General features: G+C 40.7%; 1 protein-coding gene across 1 annotated transcript in view; it reads left to right on the top strand.

Moving 5' to 3' along the window:
- The first annotated feature begins 258 nt into the window (after positions 1 to 258).
- swap70b (switching B cell complex subunit SWAP70b) overlaps positions 259 to 23,206 on the top strand; it is a 47,194-nt gene continuing 24,246 nt past the window's right edge. The window contains exons 1-7 of the mRNA XM_060923776.1: positions 259 to 562; positions 2,654 to 2,794; positions 11,318 to 11,491; positions 14,975 to 15,202; positions 17,290 to 17,436; positions 18,347 to 18,455; positions 18,627 to 18,808. Of these exons, the coding sequence (XP_060779759.1) occupies positions 467 to 562; positions 2,654 to 2,794; positions 11,318 to 11,491; positions 14,975 to 15,202; positions 17,290 to 17,436; positions 18,347 to 18,455; positions 18,627 to 18,808 (1,077 nt within the window). The 5' untranslated portion in view covers positions 259 to 466. The remainder of the gene's footprint in view (positions 563 to 2,653; positions 2,795 to 11,317; positions 11,492 to 14,974; positions 15,203 to 17,289; positions 17,437 to 18,346; positions 18,456 to 18,626; positions 18,809 to 23,206) is intronic.

The following is a 23,206-nucleotide window of genomic DNA, read 5'->3' as shown; positions in this document are numbered from 1 at the left end:
CGCCCGTAGTCAGCTGGGATAGGCTCCAGCTTGCCTGCGACCCTGTAGAACAGGATAAAGCGGCTAGAGATAATGAGAGAGATGAGATGAATGACTGCTTGAGGACAGCCTGGGTGAATCCTACATTGTGACTGTCATTCTGTTCGTTGATTGGTTAAAAATCAGTTGACGTCAGCAGTGTTTCTCATACGATTCTGATTGGACATAATCGGGAGTATTTTTAATTTGGCGGTAGGGATTTCCCAAAACCGGGATATTATCCAGTTTTTAACAAACTGGATAATCCGAGAGGTAGGATAACTTTACAGAACACCGGCCGTGGCTGCAGCTGAAACCTGAGTTGTGTTGAAGCACTTTGAACTGCCGCTCAGCTCTCAGTCACGTGACTCCGCTCAGTCTGTGTGTGTGAGGAGCTCTCAGCCAGAGCAGCAGCGAGCCGAGCCTCAGCCGCTCAGTGCCTCTCGAAATGGGATTAAGGGACGAACTTCTGAAGTCCATATGGCATGCCTTCACAGCACTGGATTTGGACAAAAGTGGGAAAGTGTCAAAGTCTCAGTTAAAGGTATGGTTTTGTCCAGGCCGGAACATTTTGTAGCAGATTTTGTAACTTTGTTTCCCCGGAGCTCCAGGCGCTTTGAGCTCGGATTAACTCTGTTTGATATTTAATAACATAGTTTCTTTTTTTTCTTTAAAAGATAAGAAAAACCGTCACCTACACACATTTTAGGTTGCTACAGATGATTTCCTAACTTAAAAAAATAAATAATAAGGTCAGTTGAGTGTTTGAAAGTGTTCCTGGACTGATGGTGTGAAGTAGAAGCACAGGGTTACTTTTTATTTTTTTGCTGTGGTTTTGTTCAGGGTCATGAAGCGTCTTTAATATAATATTATCACACGTGGGTTTCGAACTTCTTGCTGCTGTTAAAGGCGAAGTATTAAGGGCCCCCCATCCCCCAGTCAAAAAAAAAAAAAAGGTGTAACGTTTATTTAAAACTTCATTTTCCATTCCTTGTGTTCAGGTGTGAACAGCCTGTTTAAACAAATCCTGAAGAAAATCTATAGTCATATTTAGCTCTGCTTAGGTTAGTGACGAAATTGATATCACAAATAGCTTAAACAAACTAAAATATTAAAAATAACAAGGAACAGAAGAAACAAACAATTGGTTAAAACGCCAAAGCAATTACATAACAATACTTCATATATTTATATACTAATACCACAGAGCAGATATCTGAACATAACTTGTCAAGGTCCATCTCTTGAAAAAAATCCTCGCTTCTAAGGAAAAAGCAAATAACATGACTAAATGATGACAAGTTATCATTAGTGATACTTCATAACCATAATAACTGTGTACACTTTAATTATCAAACCAAGCAGTGTAAATGAAATAGTAAAAATAAAGCCAAGAAGGCCTGTCGGGGGAAAAAACAAAACAAAAAAACCCCCCCTTGTCTCTGTGAGCTGTTTTCAGCGAAAAATATGTCACAGAACAACACCGTTATTTTTTCATACATTGATCAGTTACGCTATAAACAACAACAACAGTGTAACACTATTGGTTGTTGTGATGAGGCTCACAGTGACTAGTCTATTTTTTCTGGACCATGGATTGGTTATACATCAACTACTTATGTATAATAAGCCCAGAAAAGAGTAGCTTTTATGCCTCTGCTAATCATTTTCCTTTGAAGGAAAATACAAAAAAAGAAAAAAAAAAGCTGTCATAAGGAGAAACATGCAGAATTGTATGAAAAGTAGGCTGAGTCTGATTTTTTTTCTAGCCCAGACTGTAGGTTTAGTTTCTTTTGGGTTACTGTTGGGTTAAGGAATTACGCAGAGTGAAACACCCCTTAGAATTTTTATCATTGGGCCTTATCTATCTATCTATCTATCTATCTATCTATCTATCTATCTATCTATCTATCTATCTATCTAGTTTGTTTCATTTATTTAACCTGCTTCATTGACACATCCAGAAAACTCCAAAGGTGTACATTAAATACAATTGTGAGTGTACGTTTGGAGTTTTCTGGATGTTTTAAACATGAACAAGGTGGACTACTTTCTCAATCATTTTCAAAGTGCATTTGGAGGACCTAGAAGTGCATAGCCTAAGCATATATTGCACAGTTAAAGTACAAATTACACAAAAGTACAAAAGGACTGTAAGGTTTGAACAAAAGAGCAGGCTACTGGCAAGCGTAGCTTTTCTGTTCACCATGTTTACTGTTCAGAAAAGACACGGCATGATTACAGACTTGAAACACTTGAGTTAAAAAAGTAAAAAAAAAAAAAGCAGTCATTCATATTCTTGCACATCTTGAGTGTGTTCCTATGTGTATGCATAATAGTTATGCCTACAATAAGACCTGGTATTAGAAAGCACCATGTCTCATGGTTTCATAATAGTCATGCTGAGTTATGTAGTACCGGTAGATTTTTTTTAGCCTCATTCAGTATCCTAACCAGGTATCACTGATAATAGAATAGAATAGAATGCCTTTATTGTCACTATACACATGTACAATGAGATTAAAGCATCTACACTACAACATAAAAAAGGTAGGACTTGCTCAGCAGTGTATAAAGTACATTATAGCAGCATACATACCAAGTCACAGATTTTTTTTTTAATCATGACTTTCAGGTGCTTTCCCATAGTCTGTGCACTGTGATGAACATACCTCATGATCCAGTGGCTCTGGAAGAGCACTTCAGAGATGATGATGAGGGACCTGTCTCCAATCAGGGATACATGCCCTACCTGAACCGATTCATCCTGGACAAGGTGAGCTTTTTGTGCCCAGCATGCAATCTATGGAAGACCTCACAAGACGAGCTGAAGGTTAAAGTGCATATTCTGGACCAATTTCGTTTTTTTTATATGAAAGTATGTCCCTTTACACACTCATCCAGAAGGGTAATTTTGCACAAGGCCATCTGTCTACAGCAGAAAAAAATAAAATAACAAAACGTGTCTGGAAAAATCCCAAGGGAGTCTGGAGCCAGATTTGTGACGTTACCTGCGGAAGCGCCAGCAGGCTGCACGAGCTTGCACAGTTTCAGTGCACAGCCTGTGTAGACCAAGCGCTCCCATTTCTCTCTCATTGTCCGGTCTTTTGGAAAACGATGAGTACTAATCCCATCAAGATTGGTGGTGCGACACCCTCCTACGATACATCTGTTAACCATTTTAATAATTACGTGATAACGTTGAAGAAATTTGCAGAAAACCACCAGGTCATTTCCTCATAAAGAAACCAGCGCTGACGTAGGATTCAGAGGGAGGCGTCCCACACGCGACATCACGAAAATCAATGTTTCCCTGGAAATTCAAATGCAAAGTTTTTTCAGAGGCGGACCAATTCGCCTCAAATGGCTTGATTTCAACTGAATTTTTCTGGTATTGGGCAAGGTAAAAAAATTGCACAAAATGCAAAATGTGACAGATACTTGACCAAAGTTTAATATAAAATAGGAGAATTACATTGATCTTGCTCCTGAATTTACCTGTGATATGCACTTTAATGTGCGTGAGGTTTAACATTCCACTGCTGATGTTATTTTGAGGGGCTGTGGGTGTATGAACTGGAACACAACACTTGAATGCTACAGAAGCTTTCTTTACTGCACACTTGGGTATGTTGTAGTATCTTGTAGTCTTTCCTTATGAGTCATATGGTAGTAACGAAGCACTTAGGTTCGATTAAGTTTGAGGCATGACTTTCTGTAAAGGGATAGTCACTGTGAATGGCTTTTTCAAGCTATACTGGCTGTTTCTTCCATCCTTGTGAAAGAGGAAGGAGATTAAGGAAGAGTTATATTTCACAACACATACGTCTTATTGTGGGATCCAGAAAAGGAGTTGATCATTAGGCAGTGCTGAGTTTTCAAATGTCTAAACCGTAAAGAAGTGCTTTTGTTTTACAGTAGTCTAAACTCTGTTTAACCTTAATCTCTAAGCTTAATATCCATTTAGTAATCTTAAAGCGTATTATTTAGTACAATGCATTATTTGGTAACTACAGTGGAATTAATAGGAGATATAGGCATAATGTGCCTGGTAATGTTTCACCATCCACCCCCAACTTGTCTCACTCCTTTTGAGATCCGCCTTTTCCCTTTTCCTTGACCACCAGCTTGACCCACAGCCAAATCTGCTCACTCAGTCTGTAGTTTGATTGTCCCAAATGACTCACCTCTTTTTCTTTCTTTCTTTCTTTCTTTCTTTCTTTCTTTCTTTCTTTCTTTCTTTCTTAGTTACACATTCTGTTATTTTGAGACAATGATAACAATGAACCATTTGTGTAGAATCAGAATTCGACAGTCCTCTGGACTGTTTCGTGTGTTTTTATGATTCATTAAAGTGCCTGCTTTCACACTCTGCATGTATTGTTTTATAATTTAAACACTTCTTATAAAAAAAACAAGGTCTCAAACATTGGATGGTGCATTTAGTACTTAGTGAAATGCCCATGCTCTCTCTCTCTCTCTCTCTCTCTCATATATATATATATATATATATATATATATATATATCTGTCTTTTTTATATTTATTGTATCAAAAATCCTTAAATGAACAGTTATGTATAATTTTTGTCACTCTTACTCAAGCACACATTTGAAACTACTTGTGTGTCTAAATAATCTTCACTATATTTCAATGCCGCCTGTGTTCTCTTCCCACTAATATGCCATGTATAGACGGTGTATAAACTGTTTCTGACGTATCCCCTATTGACTAAACACAGATGAATTCAGGTTTCAGCACGTGGGTGCTGTCAGTTCACCTGGTTTAACAACGGTGCTGTCCAACTGTACCTTTCTGTTTTGAACCCCAAAGTGAGAGAGAGTACTAGTTCCACTACAACATTTACCTCAGATCCTGGAATGCATTGTTCATGTAGTACCGTGATGTCAGAGAGTGAACAAAAGAGCAAGACTGCTATATTAATACAAGACCAAAATAGAGCTGCTTTCTTAAAAATCATTGGCACTAGGTACCATGTGTACTGTGATGGTGTTGTGGTGAACAGTTTGACCCAGTTTATACATTCAAATGAAAGTGATCACCTTGATTTATAATAAATATCTAGTTCATTGTTAATAAACAGGGTATTTTGTGAAGGATTTTGTCATATAGCATGAACATGAAAACCCTTTTCCTGAATTGTTTGTGGATGGAATTGTGCCTTTTGCCTGCTTCTGATGATAAGGCCTGTTTACAAATCTCACTGCCTCTCAGCTCTGTAGAATGCAAATGCCCAGTTTTCTCGGCAGCTCAGCAGCAATCGTGACCGTTCAGGCCTCCACAAGGCTCCTATTGTGTGCTCCCACAGTGCACAGAACCAAATGGGAGGTGTGTGTGACGTAAACCAGTGCAGACTTTTGCCAAAAAAAGAGCTGCTCTTTCAAAACAAACTGTCTTACAAATCCAGCTGTGTGTTGGTGGAAGATGGCGAGACAGCATTTGTGCATGCATGTTTATTTGATAGTTAAGGTTGTTTTGACCACTATAACAGCTATAAATAGCAATAGACTGATTCCGAAATACTATCTGCGTATTTATGTTTTTGCACAGATATCATTCTGTACTACTTCTGCATTTCCTGTAAACTCCAAGGACACCTTTGAGACACAATGACATACTTGCCAACTCTACTGATTCACGCTGTAGTCTACCGATTTTGACAGGTGAATACCGCCTACCAGTTTTAGTTCTGAAAAATACCGCATTACAAAATAATCAGCGAACACTGTTGGATTTGCTCTTCTGACTTCGCTTCAGCTATTTTCAGCACAGGGGAGACAAGTATAATGCGTCAAACAGTCTTATTAAGTGAAGCCGAGAGTCAATGGAATGGCGTGATAATGATGCTGAATCTAAACTGTATCGCTCTATCGCACCCTTCCATTGGTTCTCGGTATGGTTCTAGCCAATCAGCAATGAGGTCACATGTTACAACAAATCGTGCCAGTATTTGTAAAAGCCAAACACGCTTTGGTGATCACAAACAATGAAAACTCCACAGAAAAAAAAAAAAGGTTCACTATGATAAAAAGTTCAAGGCAACCTGGTCATCAGATCGTCCATGCATCAAAGCATCGAGGCAAGGTGAAAAGCATGCATTTTGTGAAGTATGTTGTCTGATTTGTCGATCAGTTTACTTCAAATATGGCACTCAGAATGCAGGAGGATGGACTGCTTTACACTGTTTTTTTTTTTTCTTTTTTCTAATTTCTGGGTTGGGGAATGGCAACTGTATCGTGCAATCCGATCTACCACTTTTCGTTCTCTAGGGCTGCCAAGTATGCATTCAGATCGTAATTTGCCATACAAAGCACTCCAACACTAGTTACTACTTTCAGCTATGGCTGCATTCATGGTACCTTGTAAAGTGCTAATTTGCAGATTGTAATAAGTTTCCTATCTCGTGGAAGAAAACATGGATGCGTCAACAAAAGCATGACTTTTGTTTGCTTTGTCAGACAGTATAAAGGTCATAAAAAAAACCCCAAACCGTCGCCATTTCCGCTATACTAAAGCACAGAGCTGACTGTAACTCCGATCCTCCATTTTGAGCTAATTTATCGCCATGCCACATAGATGTGTTGCTGGCTGGTGCAGCAACATGACATTCATGGCCCAAGAATGTTCAAACTGCAAAGATTTGGACGCGTTTTGCGAGAAGTTCACGGGCACATTGGGCGCCTACGAAGTGGTCTCGCCACTGCTCTGCACATTTTACTGAAGACTCGTATGAGACCTCTGATCTGTTAAGGAGCGTTGGCTATAAGCCTGTATTGAAAGAGGGTGCAGTACCAACAATTAAATAAAACTACAAGAAAAGGAAAGTATTTATTTATTTTATTATTTTATTTTTTTAAAAGGAAAGTAAGTTCAGTTGCACCAGTTCTCCCAGAGTGTGAGCCGAGGGTTGTTGGTAAAACCTGGGATGGAACGGGACGTGACATATCACTCGGGCAGTGACCTCCCCGCGGTTGTTGCTAAATCCGGTGACATCCCGTCCCTTCCTGGGTTTTAGTAATTGCCTGAGCTAAGCAGTAATGGCGGAGTACTCAATATGGAGAAAATGGAGAATGAGTGGAGCAGCCATCTGAATTTTCCGCTGGATATGCTTGCCTCAGCAGCAATATCTCGCTCTTGCGTGGAAGAAGCAAATGAATGGAGAACTGAATGAACAACTGAAAGTCAGATTGTTTCAAAACAATCGGCCACAAGATTGGCCTTCAAGAGGCGAGAACAGAGATGGGTAAGCTGCGACTCTCATTTGGATACAAAACACATTGTTTATCTGAATTTAGATGAATACATGTAACTTGCATTGTGTGTTTAAGTTACCAGTATAAGATTATTTAATTTGCTTCAGAATGTGATTGTCTCAGTTCATCTGATTATTTAATTAGCCTTTTATGTTTTATCAGTGAAAATGCATGCATGTACATGTATGCTGCATAAGTTATAACACCTATCCTGTTTTAATGAGAGTCAACCCACAATCAATGAAGTCAAATCAGTCTTAGTTGAGCAAGTCAGGAACGGGATTTCTTACTTTCACCATAAATTTTTATTTATATGACTTTGGTCTATAGCTGTCAAAGGCCTCGGCCTTAAAACCAGTTACTGCAGTGACGTCACGCACTCTGGGCTGGCTGGTTCAGTGGGGCAGCTCCAATGCCAACTTTGCGGTCGATTTTAACTCTCAAAAATATATATTTTTTATTCCCAGTTATGCAGCATACAAGAGTTAAGGATGGAGATACTATCCACTCAGAAATTTATCTAAAAATAAAGGCTATGTGTATCGCTCGGCACAGTGGTGTAGTGGTTAGCGCTGTCGCCTCACAGCAAGAAGGTCTGGGTTCGAGCCCCGGGGCCGGCGAGGGCCTTTCTGTGTGGAGTTTGCATGTTCTCCCCGTGTCCGCGTGGGTTTCCTCCGGGTGCTCCGGTTTCCCCCACAGTCCAAAGACATGCAGGTTAGGTTAACTGGTGACTCCGTAGGTGTGAATGTGAGTGTGAATGGTTGTCTGTGTCTATGTGTCAGCCCTGTGATGACCTGGCGACTTGTCCAGGGTGTACCCCGCCTTTCGCCCATAGTCAGCTGGGATAGGCTCCAGCTTGCCTGCGCCCCTGTAGAACAGGATAAAGTGGCTAGAGATAATGAGAATGAGGCTATGTGTATCTCCTTTAATTTGTTGTCACTCCATAAACAGGGAAGGAAACAGTAATTGAGAAGAGTAGCCTGAGTTGAAATTGCAAATTGAGGGGGTGTTTGTGGTATTTTTTTTTTTACCAGTTGTAGGTAGGAAATTACAAGTGGAAATTGTGCCTCGAAGGCAGCATAATAGTAGTGAACAAGTGGCTTTAGAAGTAGATTAAAATTGCTAAATTCCCATAGGAGAGAATATTTTAAACCATGCATTCCTGTACTGGTACATTTAAATAAATATTATTAAGTCAATAATGTGAGAAATATTGTGTTAAAATAAAACTACGCAGGGATGACACGGTGGTGTAGCAGGTAGTGTGTGTGCCTGTATGTATGTGGGCTCTGCAACAGGCTGTCTCCTATCCAGAGTGTGTTCTTACCTGGCATCTAGTGTTCCTGGGATATTCTGGAAGAGTGATTAAAGATAAATGAATGATGAATGCATTATTGGCATCCTGCTCATTCAGTTGTTCTATCCCACACACTTCCAGACTATACAGCTGCAGTATAGTGGAAATAGGGATTAGGCCCTTCATGTGACATTTAAAGGGACATTCATTCATTCACTCATTCATTCATATTCTGTGCATGTTGTTTCCTGGTCAGGGTTGTGGTTTATCTGGAGCCTATCCAGGGAACACTAGACAGAAGGCAGGAACACACTCTGGATGGGATGCCAACCAATCCAAAGCCACCATGCACACAAATGTTTACATACTCATTCACACCTTGGGGCTACTGAGTATAGCCAGTTCACCTGCCAGTATTTTTTTTTATGAAGTGGAGAGGCTGGAGGAAACCCACATAAACATGGGAGAACATGCAAAGCTACACACATCCCGCTTTTCCACCAAAGCAGTTCCAGGGCTGGTTCAGGGCCAGTGCTTAGTTTGGAACCGGGTTTTCTGTTTCCACTGACAAAGAACTGGCTCTGGGGCCAGAAAAACCGGTTCCAGGCTAGCACCAGCTCTTTGCTGGGCCAGAGGAAAGAACCGCTTACGTCAGCGGGGGGCGGAGTTGTTAAGACCGACAACAATAACAAGACCGCGAAAGGTCGCCATTTTTAAGCGCCGAGAAGCAGCAGCTGTACAAACGCGAAGTCATCCATTATTGTTGTTGTTGTTGTTGCTGCTGCTGCTTCTCCGTGTTGTTGTTGCTTCGATATTCATGCCAAGGTTTATGCAAACGCAGCGACGTAACTGACGTATACAGCGATGTAATGACGTATACAGCGACATAATGACGTGGCTCCCCTTAGCACCCCGAGCTATGGAAAAGCAAACTGGTTCTCAGCTGGCTCGCAAGTTGAACAAGTTGTGAACCAGCATCAGCACTGGCCCCAAACCAGCCCTGGAACTGCTTTGGTGGAAAAGGGGTAACAGACAGTAACCTCAGCTCAGGTCTGAACCAGGAGCCCTGGAGCTGTGAGGCAGCAATGCTACTCACTGTACTACCCTCTAACAGTCCAGCCAAACATCACTGATTCATTTTAATTAATTCATCTTCATTACCTGCCTTATCATGGCCAGGTATAGTAAAGCTTCCCAAAGCTTATCCTGGGAATACCAGACATAAGGCAGGAATGCAATGAGTTCATTATAAGGACCACACACACGCTTATTTACAGATTGCTTAGTTGGTTTTTATCCCCTGCTGGCCGAAAGGCCTGAAGGGGGATTATGTCATGGCAATGTCCGTCCATCTGTCTGTCCATCCGTCCATCTTGGGAAGCTTCTGAAATCAACTCCTCTCACAATTTTTGGAGGAATTTCACAAAACTTGTCAGGATTCTTTGTTTTATGTCGATACTATGCATATTGTAATTTCGTTAAATTTGGTCACATTTTACCAGAGTTACAGCCCTTGGTTAACAAAATTATACTTTGACAATTTCCTGAGAGTGTGTTTTCCTTCTGAAATCAACTCCTCTCACAATTTGTGGAGGAATTTCACCAAACTTGGTAAGAGGCATTGTTGTATGTCGGTAGTACGCGTGTTATTTTGTTCAATTCGGTCGCATTTTACCAGAGTTGAGGCCCTTGATTAACAACCTTGTACTTTCAAAATTTCATGAAGGTGTGCTTGCCTTCTGACATCAACTCCTCTCACAATTCTCAGACGAATTTCTCGAAGCTTGGCAAAAGGCCTTGTTATATGATGGTAATACGCATATTGCGATTTCATTTTGTTTGTGAAAATTTTACCAGAGTTTTGACCCTTGATTAAATAACTTGTACTTTGACAATTTCCTGAGGGTGTACGTTCTTCTGAAATCAACTCCTCTCACAATTTGTGGAGGAATTTCACCAAACTTCGCAAAAGGCTTTGTTATATGACAGTTATACACATATTGAAATTTCGTTTAATTTGGGCAGATTTTACCAGAGTTATGCCCTTGATTAATAACAAACTTGTACTTTGGCAATTTCAACAAGGTGTGCTTGCTTTCTGAAATCAACTTCCCTCACAATTTTTATCCCCTGCTGGCCGAAAGGCCCGAAGGGGGATTATGTCGTGGCAATGTCCGTCCGTCGGTCCGTCCCGGGAAGGGTTCCCACCTTCTGAAATCAACTCCTCTCACAATGTTTGGAGGAATTTCATGAAACTTGACAGGATTCTTTGTTATATGTCGGTCATATGCATATTGCAATTTCGTTCAATTCAGTCGCATTTTACCAGAGTTATGGCAGAGTTGCCAGCAGGGGATATTGTGCTCTCAGAGCACTCTTGTTTCTTTATATTATATTAACACTGAAGGAAAAAGAGCCACTGTCTTGTAAATAAAAATGTTTATTAGCTCTCAGTGTTCCATCAAACGGTTTATTTGAATTGAGGATGTTTGTTTGGCTGTGGAACTGTCCTGTTTCTCAGTCGGAGCTCGTGTGAATTAGGCACTGGATGGCTCCTTATTATCAGTAGCTTTGGTTACTGTTCCAGAGGTATCCCTGGGAACGCTGGTCCTGCGCCATGAGAAAGCATGCAGCACTGTGTGTTCCAATCACCTTTTCAGTTTTTTGCAACAGTTATTCAGATCTGTGTGTCTGTTGCACTCGCTATATTTCTCCATCTCTCACTTCAGGTACAGGACAACTTTGATCGGATGGACTTTAACAGGATGTGCTGGACGCTGTGCGCCAGGAAAAACCTCAACAGAAGTCACCTACTGATCTCTGATGACGATGCATTTAAGATCTGGTGCATGTTTAACTTTCTCTCAGAGGACCGGTACCCTTTGGTCATAGTCACAGAGGAGGTAAGACACACACCACTGTGGGACTGTGTGAAACCGTATTTAGTCTCTGTCACTGTTAAAGAAAAAAGCGGACCTTTTAACGACATGTACAGCTGGCATGTTTGGAAATGTTGCTGAAATGTAAGCGATAACCGCCAATGAATTGGAAGTGTCCTGATATTAAAAAAAATAGGCATGGTGAAAGTGAGGAACACCATGACATAAAGTGGCATTTTCTCCACCAAGTCCATTATTTTGTCATATTGGGACTCTTGCCCTATTTTATACCATGGTCACTCGTGGGTAAAAATTAGGCTTGTAGTACTCGAGTCCAGGACTCAGACTCAAGTCTGACTCATGCCCTAATTTTAAGGACTTGTCACTTGACTTGAACTTGAGCACTGATGACTCGGACTCGTGCATTAAATGCGTTCGGACTCATAAATTGGAGACGAGGACTCGGATTTTTTCTTTATTTTTTCTAACAATAATTTGGCTTAAGATATTTATATCTACATTAATTTTTGTACTGATTTTGTGCAAGGGTGTCACACCTGTGCGCCTTGGCGCGTGCATCAGATACAGTGGTGCTTGAAAGTTTGCGAACCCTTTAGAATTTTCTATATTTCTTCATAAATATGACCTAAAACATCATCAGATTTTCACACAAGTCCTAAAAGTAGATAAAGAGAACCCAGTTAAACAAATGAGACAAAAATTTTATACTTGGTCATTTATTTATTGAGGAAAATTATCCAATATTGCATATCTGTGAGTGGCAAAAGTATGTGAACCTTTGCTTTCAGTATCTGGTGTGACCCCCTTGTGCAGCAATAACTGCAACTAAACGTTTCCGGTAACTGTTGATCAGTCCTGCACACCGGCTTTGAGGAATTTTAGCCCATTCCTCCATACAGAACAGCTTCAACTCTGGGATGTTGGTGGGTTTCCTCACATGAACTGCTCACTTCAGGTCCTTCCACAACATTTTGATTGGATTAAGGTCAGGACTTTGACTTGGCCATTCCAAAAAATTAACTTTAATCTTCTTTAACCATTCTTTTGTAGAACGACTTGTGTGCTTAGGGTCGTTGTCTTGCTGCATGACCCACCTCCTCTTGAGATTCAGTTCATGGACAGATGTCCTGACATTTTCCTGTAGAATTCGCTGGCATAATTCAGACTTCATTGTTCCATCAGTGATGGCAAGCCGTCCTGGCCCAGATGCAGCAAAACAGGCCCAAACCATGATACGACCACCACCATGTTTCACAGATGGGATAAGGTTCTTATGCTGGAATGCAGTGTTTTCCTTTCTCCAAACATAACACTTCTCATTTAAACCAAAAAGTTCTATTTTGGTCTCATCCGTCCACAAACATTTTTCCAATAGACTTCTGGCTTGTCCACATGATCTTTAGCAAACTGCAGATTAGCAGCAATGTTCTTTTTGGAGAGCAGTGGCTTTCTCCTTGCAACCCTGCCATGCACACCATTGTTGTTCAGTGTTCTCCTGATGGTGGACTCATGAACATTAACATTAGCCAATGTGAGAGAGGCCTTCAGTTGCTTAGAAGTTACCCTGGGGTCCTTTGTGACCTCGCCGACTATTACACGCCTTGCTCTTGGAGTGATCTTTGTTGGTTGACCACTCCTTGGGAGGGTAACAATGGCCTTGAATTTCGTCCATTTGTACACAATCTGTCTGACTGTGGATTGGTGGAGTCCAAACTCTTTAGAGATGGTTTTGTAAACTTTTCCAGCCTGATGAGCATCAACAACGCTTTTTCTGAGGTCCTCAGGAATCTCCTTTGTTCGTGCCATGATCCACTTCCACAAACATGTGTTGTGAAGATCAGACTTTGATAGATCCCTGTTCTTTAAATAAAACAGGGTGCCCACTCACACCTGATTGCCATCCCATTGACTGAAAACACCTGACTCTAATTTCACCTTCAAATTAACTGACAATCCTAGAGGTTCACATACTTTTGCCACTCACAGATATGCAATATTGGATCATTTTCCTCAATAAATAAATGACTAAATATAATATTTTTGTCTCATTTGTTTAACTGGGTTCTCTTTATCTACTTTTAGGACTTGTGTGAAAATCTGATGATGTTTTAGGTCATATTTATGCAGAAATATAGAAAATTCTAAAGGGTTCACAAACTTTCAAGCACCACTGTAGACTCTCGGGCGCGCTCCGGACAGCGCGTGTGCCAAGCGGACTCTCGCACGCGCCATAAACAACTTCACCTGCACAGGATTAAGGCGCAATCAGCGTGCCTATATAAAAACTGTGAAAACAAACTTATTTTGCAAAGTATTGAGTTGTGTTGCTGATACATTACCGAGCCTTATTTCCTTGTTTGGTTTTCTGATCCTTGATTTCCTGTTTCTCATCTTTGATTCTGCCATATCTATGATAGCCTGTTTGTTCCTCGCTCAACATATTGCCTGTTTCACCGTTTTACGATTTTGCCTGCCGTTCTGGATTGTTTACCTGTCTTCACGTGTATTAATAAACACACTTTCTGCACTTACATCCGTCTCCCAACCATCTCTGACAGAATACTTCACGCTCCCTGACAAAGAGAACGCACATCCACCTGTTCATAAGTCATGTTCAGGAACAAACTAATGTTAATGGGGCTAAAACGGCCACCGTCAAATGGTGTGGCTGGAGTCTTGTTCTCGGACTCGACTCAGACCAATAGTGGACTCGACTCTGACTCGACTCGAATTTTTTTTTTTTAATGACTCGGACTTGAACACTGGGGACTCGAGACTGGACTCAGACTTAAGGTTTAATGACTCGACTACAACACTGGTAAAAAAAAAAAGAGAGGTTTGTAGATTTTTTTTGTAACTAGATAAGCTGAAAATATTAAGATCATTATTTTATATAGCTAACTTTCTAGTCCCCCACAGCCATAAGCTAACATTACTATAATACATCTGTTGCTATGGTTTGTTTTCTGTAGTACTAACTCTGCTGCCTCTTATTCCTCTCAAGACAAATTAATGCTAATGTTAATATTAATTCACTGATGTTAATACATTTGAGTTATCCCTAATAATCCTCTTTTAGTGACATGATATTCAAGGCAGTGGTGAAATGCATATTTAGGCCATGGTATCTGTTGTAACAGAGAAGTACCAGCAGCAAAAAAAAAGGAACTACTCAGTTTCCTGTAATACTCACCAGGATGTACGTTATGACTGAGTTACCCTGTATGTTGCCATTGTTATTTTGATTCAGTGTCAGAGACTTGTGACTGTATTATTTTTAATCATCTTTGTAGATTTGTTTGTTTTCTCGGAACCCTTACCTGCATTAATAGAATTTACTTGACAAACATTATAAAACAGCTTTGTGTACCTTGTATTAAATATTGCAGTATTAAATATTGCAGTATAGCACATCACTTACTATTTTCTAATATTCATGGGCTGAGTTTCATGTGTAACTTTCATTCTTTGTCCTTTGTCCCACAGATTGAGTATTTCTTGCGTAAGTTGACAGAGGCGATGGGAGGTAGTTGGATCGAGGAGAAGTTTGAGGACTATAAGATGCAGCTGAGCTTCAAACAACAGTACCTGAACGTGTGGGAGTTGATCGAGCTGGTCGGCATGGGTCACTTCAGCAAAGGGATGGACCGCCAGACCCTTTCCATGGGCATCAGTGAGGTCTTCCAGGAACTCATTCTGGATGTGTTGAAACAGGTCTCAGCCCCACAAATACGGTTCATATACATGATGAATCTGTGATGTCTGGTATGGTGCATCCAGGGTGGTTTTGGCATAATTTATTTGTTTACATAACTTGTGTTAAGTTAGTCTTTCTCAATCTCCTGATACTGGCTGATTGGCTTACTGTAGAGGTTTGTTCTCCTTTATGAGCATGCACTGACCGTGTAGTTCCTGCGTAACTCTCTGTATGGTGTGCAGTGGCTGCTGTGTGAGCATGTTTAGGAAAATGCAGGTGCTATCAATGGAGCTCTGTGATACCAGTGGTGTTTTCATGTTTGGATTTAAATTGGTATGCACAGGATAGGGGGAAGAGACCAATGCCAAGGCCAGATGCGCCACCACCACAGACAGAGACTACAACCCCGATTCCAAAAAAGTTGGGACAAAGTACAAATTGTAAATAAAAATGGAATGCAATAATTTACAAATCTCAAAAACTGATATTGTATTCACAATAGAACATAGACAACATATCAAATGTCAAAAGTGAAACATTTTGAAATTTCATGCCAGATATTGGCTCATTTGAAATTTCATGACAGCAACACATCTCAAAAAAGTTGGGACAGGGGCAATAAGAGGCTGGAAAAGTTAAAGGTACAAAAAAGGAACAGCTGGAGGACCAAATTGCAACTCATTAGGTCAATTGGCAATAGGTCATTAACATGACTGGGTATAAAAAGAGCATCTTGGAGTGGCAGCGGCTCTCAGAAGTAAAGATGGGAAGAGGATCACCAATCCCCCTAATTCTGCGCCGACAAATAGTGGAGCAATATCAGAAAGGAGTTTGACAGTGTAAAATTGCAAAGAGTTTGAACATATCATCATCTACAGTGCATAATATCAAAAGATTCAGAGAATCTGGAAGAATCTCTGTGCGTAAGGGTCAAGGCCGGAAAACCATACCGGGTGCCCGTGATCTTCGGGCCCTTAGACGGCACTGCATCACATACAGGCATGCTTCTGTATTGGAAATCACAAAATGGGCTCAGGAATATTTCCAGAGAACATTATCTGTGAACACAATTCACCGCGCCATCCGCCGTTGCCAGCTAAAACTCTATAGTTCAAAGAAGGAGCCGTATCTAAACATGATCCAGAAGCACAGACGTCTTCTCTGGGCCAAGGCTCATTTAAAATGGACTGTGGCAAAGTGGAAAACTATTCTATGGTCAGATGAATCAAAATTTGAAGTTCTTTATGGAAATCAGGGACGCCGTGTCATTCGGACTAAAGAGGAGAAGGACGACCCAAGTTGTTATCAGCACTCAGTTCAGAAGCCTGCATCTCTGATGGTATGGGGTTGCATTAGTGCATGTGGCATGGGCAGCTTACACATCTGGAAAGACACCATCAATGCTGAAAGGTATATCCAGGTTCTAGAGCAACATATGCTCCCATCCAGACGACGTCTCTTTCAGGGAAGACTTTGCATTTTCCAACAGGACAATGCCAAACCACATACTGCATCAATTACAGCATCATGGCTGCATAGAAGAAGGGTCCGGGTACTGAACTGGCCAGCCTGCATTCCAGATCTTTCACCCATAGAAAACATTTGGCGCATCATAAAACGGAAGATACGACAAAAAAGACCTAAGACAGTTGAGCAGCTAGAATCCTACATTAGACAAGAATGGGTTAACATTCCTATCCCTAAACTTGAGCAACTTGTCTCCTCAGTCCCCAGACGTTTACAGACTGTTGTAAAGAGAAAAGGGGATGTCTCACAGTGGTAAACATGGCCTTGTCCCAACTTTTTTGAGATGTGTTGTCATGAAATTTAAAATCACCTAATTTTTCTCTTTAAATGATATATTTTCTCAGTTTAAACATTTGATATGTCATCTATGTTCTATTCTGAATAAAATATGGAATTTTGAAACTTCCACATCATTGCATTCCGTTTTTATTTACAATTTGTACTTTGTCCCAACTTTTTTGGAATCGGGGTTGTAGATACAGAATGACAAAGTAATACAAAATTGCCCATGCTTTCTATAGTTGGCTGGCACTTTAAAAGAGGAACCTACTGGTTGTAAAATCTACTCTATTTTTAGGGTTATATGATGAAAAAAGGCCACAAACGGAAAAACTGGACTGAGCGATGGTTTCTTCTTCGCCCCAGTTCAGTCTCATACTATGTGAGTGAGGATTTGGTAGAGAAAAAAGGAGACATACTGCTGGACGGGAACTGCTATGTTGAGGCAAGTGATATATTTCTAAAATAATCCTTTGTCTTGCATTATGCTGGCCGAGAAACTCAGGAATCTCCTTATTTCAATAACACTCTGTGGATGATTTGGTAATGCAAATATAGATTACAACTTTATTTACATAGATGATCACCTAATATACAGTACCAGTCAAAAGTTTGGAAACACCTTCAAAGTCGATGTTTTTTCTTTATTTTAATTAACTAAAAGACACTTTGTGTCTTAAAGTAATGACTGACTCTTATTTCTCTTTACTTCGTTGAGTGGTTCTTGACATAATATGGATTCCTACAGTTGTCGAACAGGGCTATTTACTGTATTTTTATTATTTACTCTTTACTGGTTGATGGTGTCAAATGCATTAAGAAGGCAAGAAATTCCATTTTTGACAAGACACACCTGTTAATTGAGAAGCGTTCCAGGTGACTGCCTCATGAAGCTGGTTCAGATAATGCCAATAGTGTGCAAAGCTGTTATCAAGGTAAATAGTGACGACTTTGGAAAATCTAAAAGATGAAACCTTTTTTTAACACTTTTTTGTTTACCATATAATTCCATATGTTCCATATGTTATTTCATAATTTTGATGAGTTCAGTATTGTTCTACAATGTAGGAAAAAAAAAAGGTAAAAACATCGAATTTGAAGGTGTTTCCAAACTTTTGACTGGTACTGTACACAAATCAATAACACAAATATAAGCCTAATTCTAAGTTTGTCCAACTATTTATTATTTTAATAAAGTTGAATGTGAAACTTGATTAAAATAAGAATAAATGGATGGGATAGGTGATGAAGCTATTGCAGTATGTTACTATAATTCCTGTATGCTATGTCATCAATTTCCTTCCATTTCCGGCATGATGTGATGCTGATGAATCATTTCCCTGCCATTTCTGCAGTCCTTACCAGATAAGGAGGGGAAGAAATGCCTTTTCTTTGTCAAATGCTCTGACAAAAGCTATGAGATCAGTGCCTCGGATAAAAAGAAGAAACAAGAATGGATCCAAGGTGGGACAACGCACAAGTTACTCTTCTGATGCGTATAGAAACCACCACTGATATTGCTGCCTGTGAAGTTTGCTTCATTACTTTATATAAATAATATAGCATATATCAGAAATATTATGTAATGTAATATATCGTAATACTCTCTTTTCTGCTTTTCTCTTTGACTCTCAGCCATTCAGACATGTATCTCTCTGCTGAAGATAGGCCGTCCAGCTCCACATTATGAAGCTCGGCAAAAGCGGCGAGAGTTACGGCAGAAGCAACAAGCTGAGCAGGAACAGCTAGAGCTTAGGATGAAAGAACTCCAGACAGCCAACGAGAACAAGCAGAGAGAGCTCGAGGCCATGAGAAAGGTCTGTAAGCCTCTCTCATTATAAATCCTACTAAGTAAGCAAGTGAAACACAACCATCCTCTCTTCCTACACCCACCTTCAAGACGCATGTCTCTAAACACAATTAACATTTCTCCTGAGACAATAAAACCTCACACTGAGCCTAATCTGATTGAAGCTCATTAATAGCTAAATACAGAATGCACTTACACTGAATGGGCTCTAAAGAATTGTTTAAGGCTTGCAGGTTTTGGTTAAATTAATAGTTGTGCCGTAGTTGAATAACAAATGCAAGTGACCATGAGTGCATTTACATGTACAGCATAATCTGATAACTACAAAAGACTGGATTTTAGATAAATTCGATAAATCCAGGAATGAGGTGGCAGCGCCACTTGTCAGTAGTTAAACTATTTTATTATGCCTCCATCACTGAGTGCTGGGAGCATTATGTTTCCACATTGTCTGTCCATGCACCCATCTGTCTTAGAACAATCTCTCAAAAACAAATGGTTGAATGTTTGTAGGATTTATATAGAACTATAACTAAGTAGCAGATGAACTGATTAGATTTTGAAATTAATCCAAATGCGATCAAGGTAAGAGCAAGTCAAATGTCTGAAAGAGTTTTTCTTCAGCAACTTCTTTCCTGACTGCAGTGTATTTTAAGGGTATTTCTGGAAAACACTTTGGAAACAAAAGGGACTGTACGTGTCTCAGAGGCATCCCTGTCAACTCTGCTGGCGCTGAGTTCTACTTGTTGAACAAGTAGTGGTGTGGAGTTGATTTTTTTTTCTCTGTCATTAACATACACAATGCATGTTTTTTTGTGTTGTTGTTTGGAAATACAACTGACTTGATGGAAAAAAAAGAAAATATTTCAAGTTAATGGTATCCATGCGCTGAATAATATGATTACTGGGCTAGAATCTGAGTGTTTATTTGAAATGTTATAATGTCCTTTTATCTGTTTAAAGTATTATATTGCACTGTTTGGGGCGGCACGGTAGTGTAGTGGTTAGCACTGTCGCCTCACAGCAAGAAGGTCCTGGGTTCGAGCCCAGCAGCCGGCAAGGGCCTTTCTGTGTGGAGTTTGCATGTTCTCCCCATGTCCGCGTGGGTTTCCTCCGGGTGCTCCGGTTTCCCCCACAGTCCAAAGACATGCAGGTTAGGTTAACTGGTGACTCTAAATTGACCGTAGGTGTGAATGTGAGTGTGAATGATTGTTTGTCTATGTGTCAGCCCTGCGATAACCTGGCGACTTGTCCAGGGTGTACCCCGCCTTTCGCCCGTAGTCAGCTGGGATAGGCTCCAGCTTGCCTGCGACCCTGTAGAACAGGATAAAGCGGCTACAGATAATGGATGGATTGCACTTTTTGCATGACCATTTGAAAGGTCTAGTAACTACCGAAGTCAGATATTGATTGGACTTTTAATATGCATGTAAATGCACTAGTAACCCACTTGAGAGCTTCTGTGGAAATGTAAATTTCTGTCTGGTCAGTGTGTAAAAAGTTCCTATTTTTAGATACTGGTTGCTGTCTCTAAAGTAGGGCACTACATTGAGGATGTACATGCACCATCCTTTGGCACTTTGGTCTAGTATATTGTTCATCCATTCAGATTTGAGTATGAATCTAACTGCGTTTTATACTCCTTCATTCATTCTTACTTGCATAAATTCACTAATCATTTACACAACGCACAAGCTTAACCATTAAGAAAACTTGGTGAGTTAATGTACAAGAGAGAAGGCATGTGAAAAGGATAATGGTGAGTGTAAAGGCAGAAAATATTTAACTCTACTTAACCAGTGTTTCTGGAAGCTCTTTTTATTCTGACTGTATTTTCCAGTCACACTGAAGAGTTTTAGGTTATCAAAATGTGCAAGGCCTAAAGTAGGTCATAGATTATTATTTGGGCAATGATGGCAAATTCTCGGTATCACTGGCAAGTGAATTAAATTTTGCTCATGGGTTAGCTCATTGAAGTTAATACGTAATCACTATAACTGTAATAAATGATTATACGCTGCTGTGATTCATATGAACCATGTTTGTTTATATACAGCGAGCAAGACTTGCATTACACAACATTTAACAATGCTAGTAGACTGCTACTGTGCAGACATTGTAACTTACTCTGACAACAAATTCCCTTTGTCTGGCCCGAAGTGAGCCTGGACTCTGGTGTGAATGGAGAACAGTTTACCATTGATATCTACTGCCTGCCTCACTTGCCCCTTATAGAGCTTAGAACAATAAGTGTACCAGGAGAGAGCTATCCAGGCTCAACACATGCCTGCAGAGCTCATTGTGAGACACAGTACCTGCCTTGTGTCTCAGCTGTCCCACCTGAGATATCTCACACTACCCTGAGATATCGCAAATGGCACTGGCAGGACAAGTCCCCCTGAGTCACCCTGACACGTGCTCGTGAATAATGGGAGGTGAGAAAGTAGTGACAGCTGCATTACGTTCCTTTGATGGTGTTACTGAGCATAACTTTGAATGTTCCAGTTCCAAAAGTAACACTAAATTAAAGAAGCATATGTGGTTATAGTGGCTTTTTGGTTGAACAGTATCTTGAACTGGTAAGTACTAATGATAGAGAATGTTTCCTGCTTACTGGGTACTGTGGTAGAACAGTAGTGCAGTAGTGGAGTTGCTTTGCAGATATGTTTGTTTTTAACACTTGAACAAAAAAGTAGTCAATTTAACAGCAAGCTCTATCTTGTGTTGGGTTGCGCAAGCTATCTTGTGTTGGGTTGTGTGTGTCTGGTTTAGTAAGAAGACTGACTTTGTTGGGATTTGTTGCTGGCCAAGCTGTCTGTTGCATGCTGTTTTATTACTGTTGTGCTTTTCACCTGCCCATTTGAGTTCCTATCCTGTTTTGCTTGATGCTCTCTAAAGGTCTATTGATCATCTCTTAAGCTGCTTTTACATGGGCACTTGCGCTGGAAGAAGTTGTTCCTGGATCAGGTTGCCCCGGTGCCACTGCCCGTCTAAACATGATTTGTTCTGGAACAAGTTGACATTGGTGGGCGCAACTTGTTCTGAAACATCTTGTTCCGGGCGCAACTTGTACCCACTTACTGTCTAAACACAATCGATGGCAAGTAGGAGGGCTTATGCATGCACAGTAGCATTCATTTGGGCCATTTATCATCTGGACAAGACCACTTTGGAGCAAATTTGTACCTTTTGTATCTCCAGACTGAGTGTTGGATTGGTTGGACAAGTAGAGGAACTACTGTCATCAACATAAAAGCGATTCTCTCCTGCCATTGACGTTCTTGGAACATCCTGATGCAACAGCGTACATTTGCGTTTAGGTTCTGGATCCTTTGTTGCCATCTTTTTCTTATAAGAGCCTTGAAAACATTGAAAAACACGAAAGCATGCATTTCGTCGTCACCCGCCATTTTGCTTCTGATCACTAATTTGCGCTTGCACGCGTTTGTGTTTACCTGTCTAACTTCCGGTTTGTCATCGATAGAGAGTGAGCATGTAAACACAAAGGAAAGTGGGCGCAACTTGTTCCTGGCACAACTTGTTCCACGCGCAAATTGTTCCCGCTGCCCGTGTAAAAGCAGCTTTAGGAGCAAACTGCTAGGTTGAATTTCTGAATTGTTGGTACTTGGAAGGTGGCAGAGTATCGACTTACTTACTTAACACGCATGTAGACAAAATAAGCATATTACATTGTCCTATTTCAGCAATATAAAAGATAGTGTGTACTTACAGTAATTCCAATACACAGAGTGCATCTGGGGCGGCACGGTGGTGTAGTGGTTAGCGCTGTCGCCTCACAGCAAGAAGGTCCGGGTTCGAGCCCTGTGGCCGGTGAGGGCCTTTCTGTGTGGAGTTTGCATGTTCTCCCCGTGTCCGCGTGGGTTTCCTCCGGGTGCTCCGGTTTCCCCCACAGTCCAAAGACATGCAGGTTAGGTTAACTGGTGACTCTAAATTGACCGTAGGTGTGAATGTGAGTGTGAATGGTTGTCTGTGTCTATGTGTTAGCCCTGTGATGACCTGGCGACTTGTCCAGGGTGTACCCCGCCTTTCGCCCGTAGTCAGCTGGGATAGGCTCCAGCTGCTTGCGACCCTGTAGAAGGATAAAGCAGCTAGAGATAATGAGATGAGAGTGCATCTGAAGTCGTAATTTTTATTTTTACTGTACAGCAAAAGACTGGATGCTAACTTAAATAATTCAATGGGGAAGTTTGTATCAACCTGCCAATTTGTGACTTCATACAATCCATCCATCCATCCATCCATCCATCCATCCATCCATCCATTATCCATAACCGCTTATCCTGTGCAGGGTCGCAGGTAAGCTGGAGCCTATCCCAGCTGACTATGGGCGAGAGGCGGGGTACACCCTGGACAAGTCGCCAGATCATCACAGGGCCGACACATA

The sequence above is a fragment of the Neoarius graeffei genome, chromosome 6 (genome assembly GCF_027579695.1).
Source record: "Neoarius graeffei isolate fNeoGra1 chromosome 6, fNeoGra1.pri, whole genome shotgun sequence".
NCBI classification, from domain to species: Eukaryota; Metazoa; Chordata; class Actinopteri; order Siluriformes; family Ariidae; genus Neoarius; species Neoarius graeffei.
The sequence above is the reverse complement of the archived record's forward strand: the minus strand, read 5'-3'. Positions and strand labels throughout refer to the sequence as shown.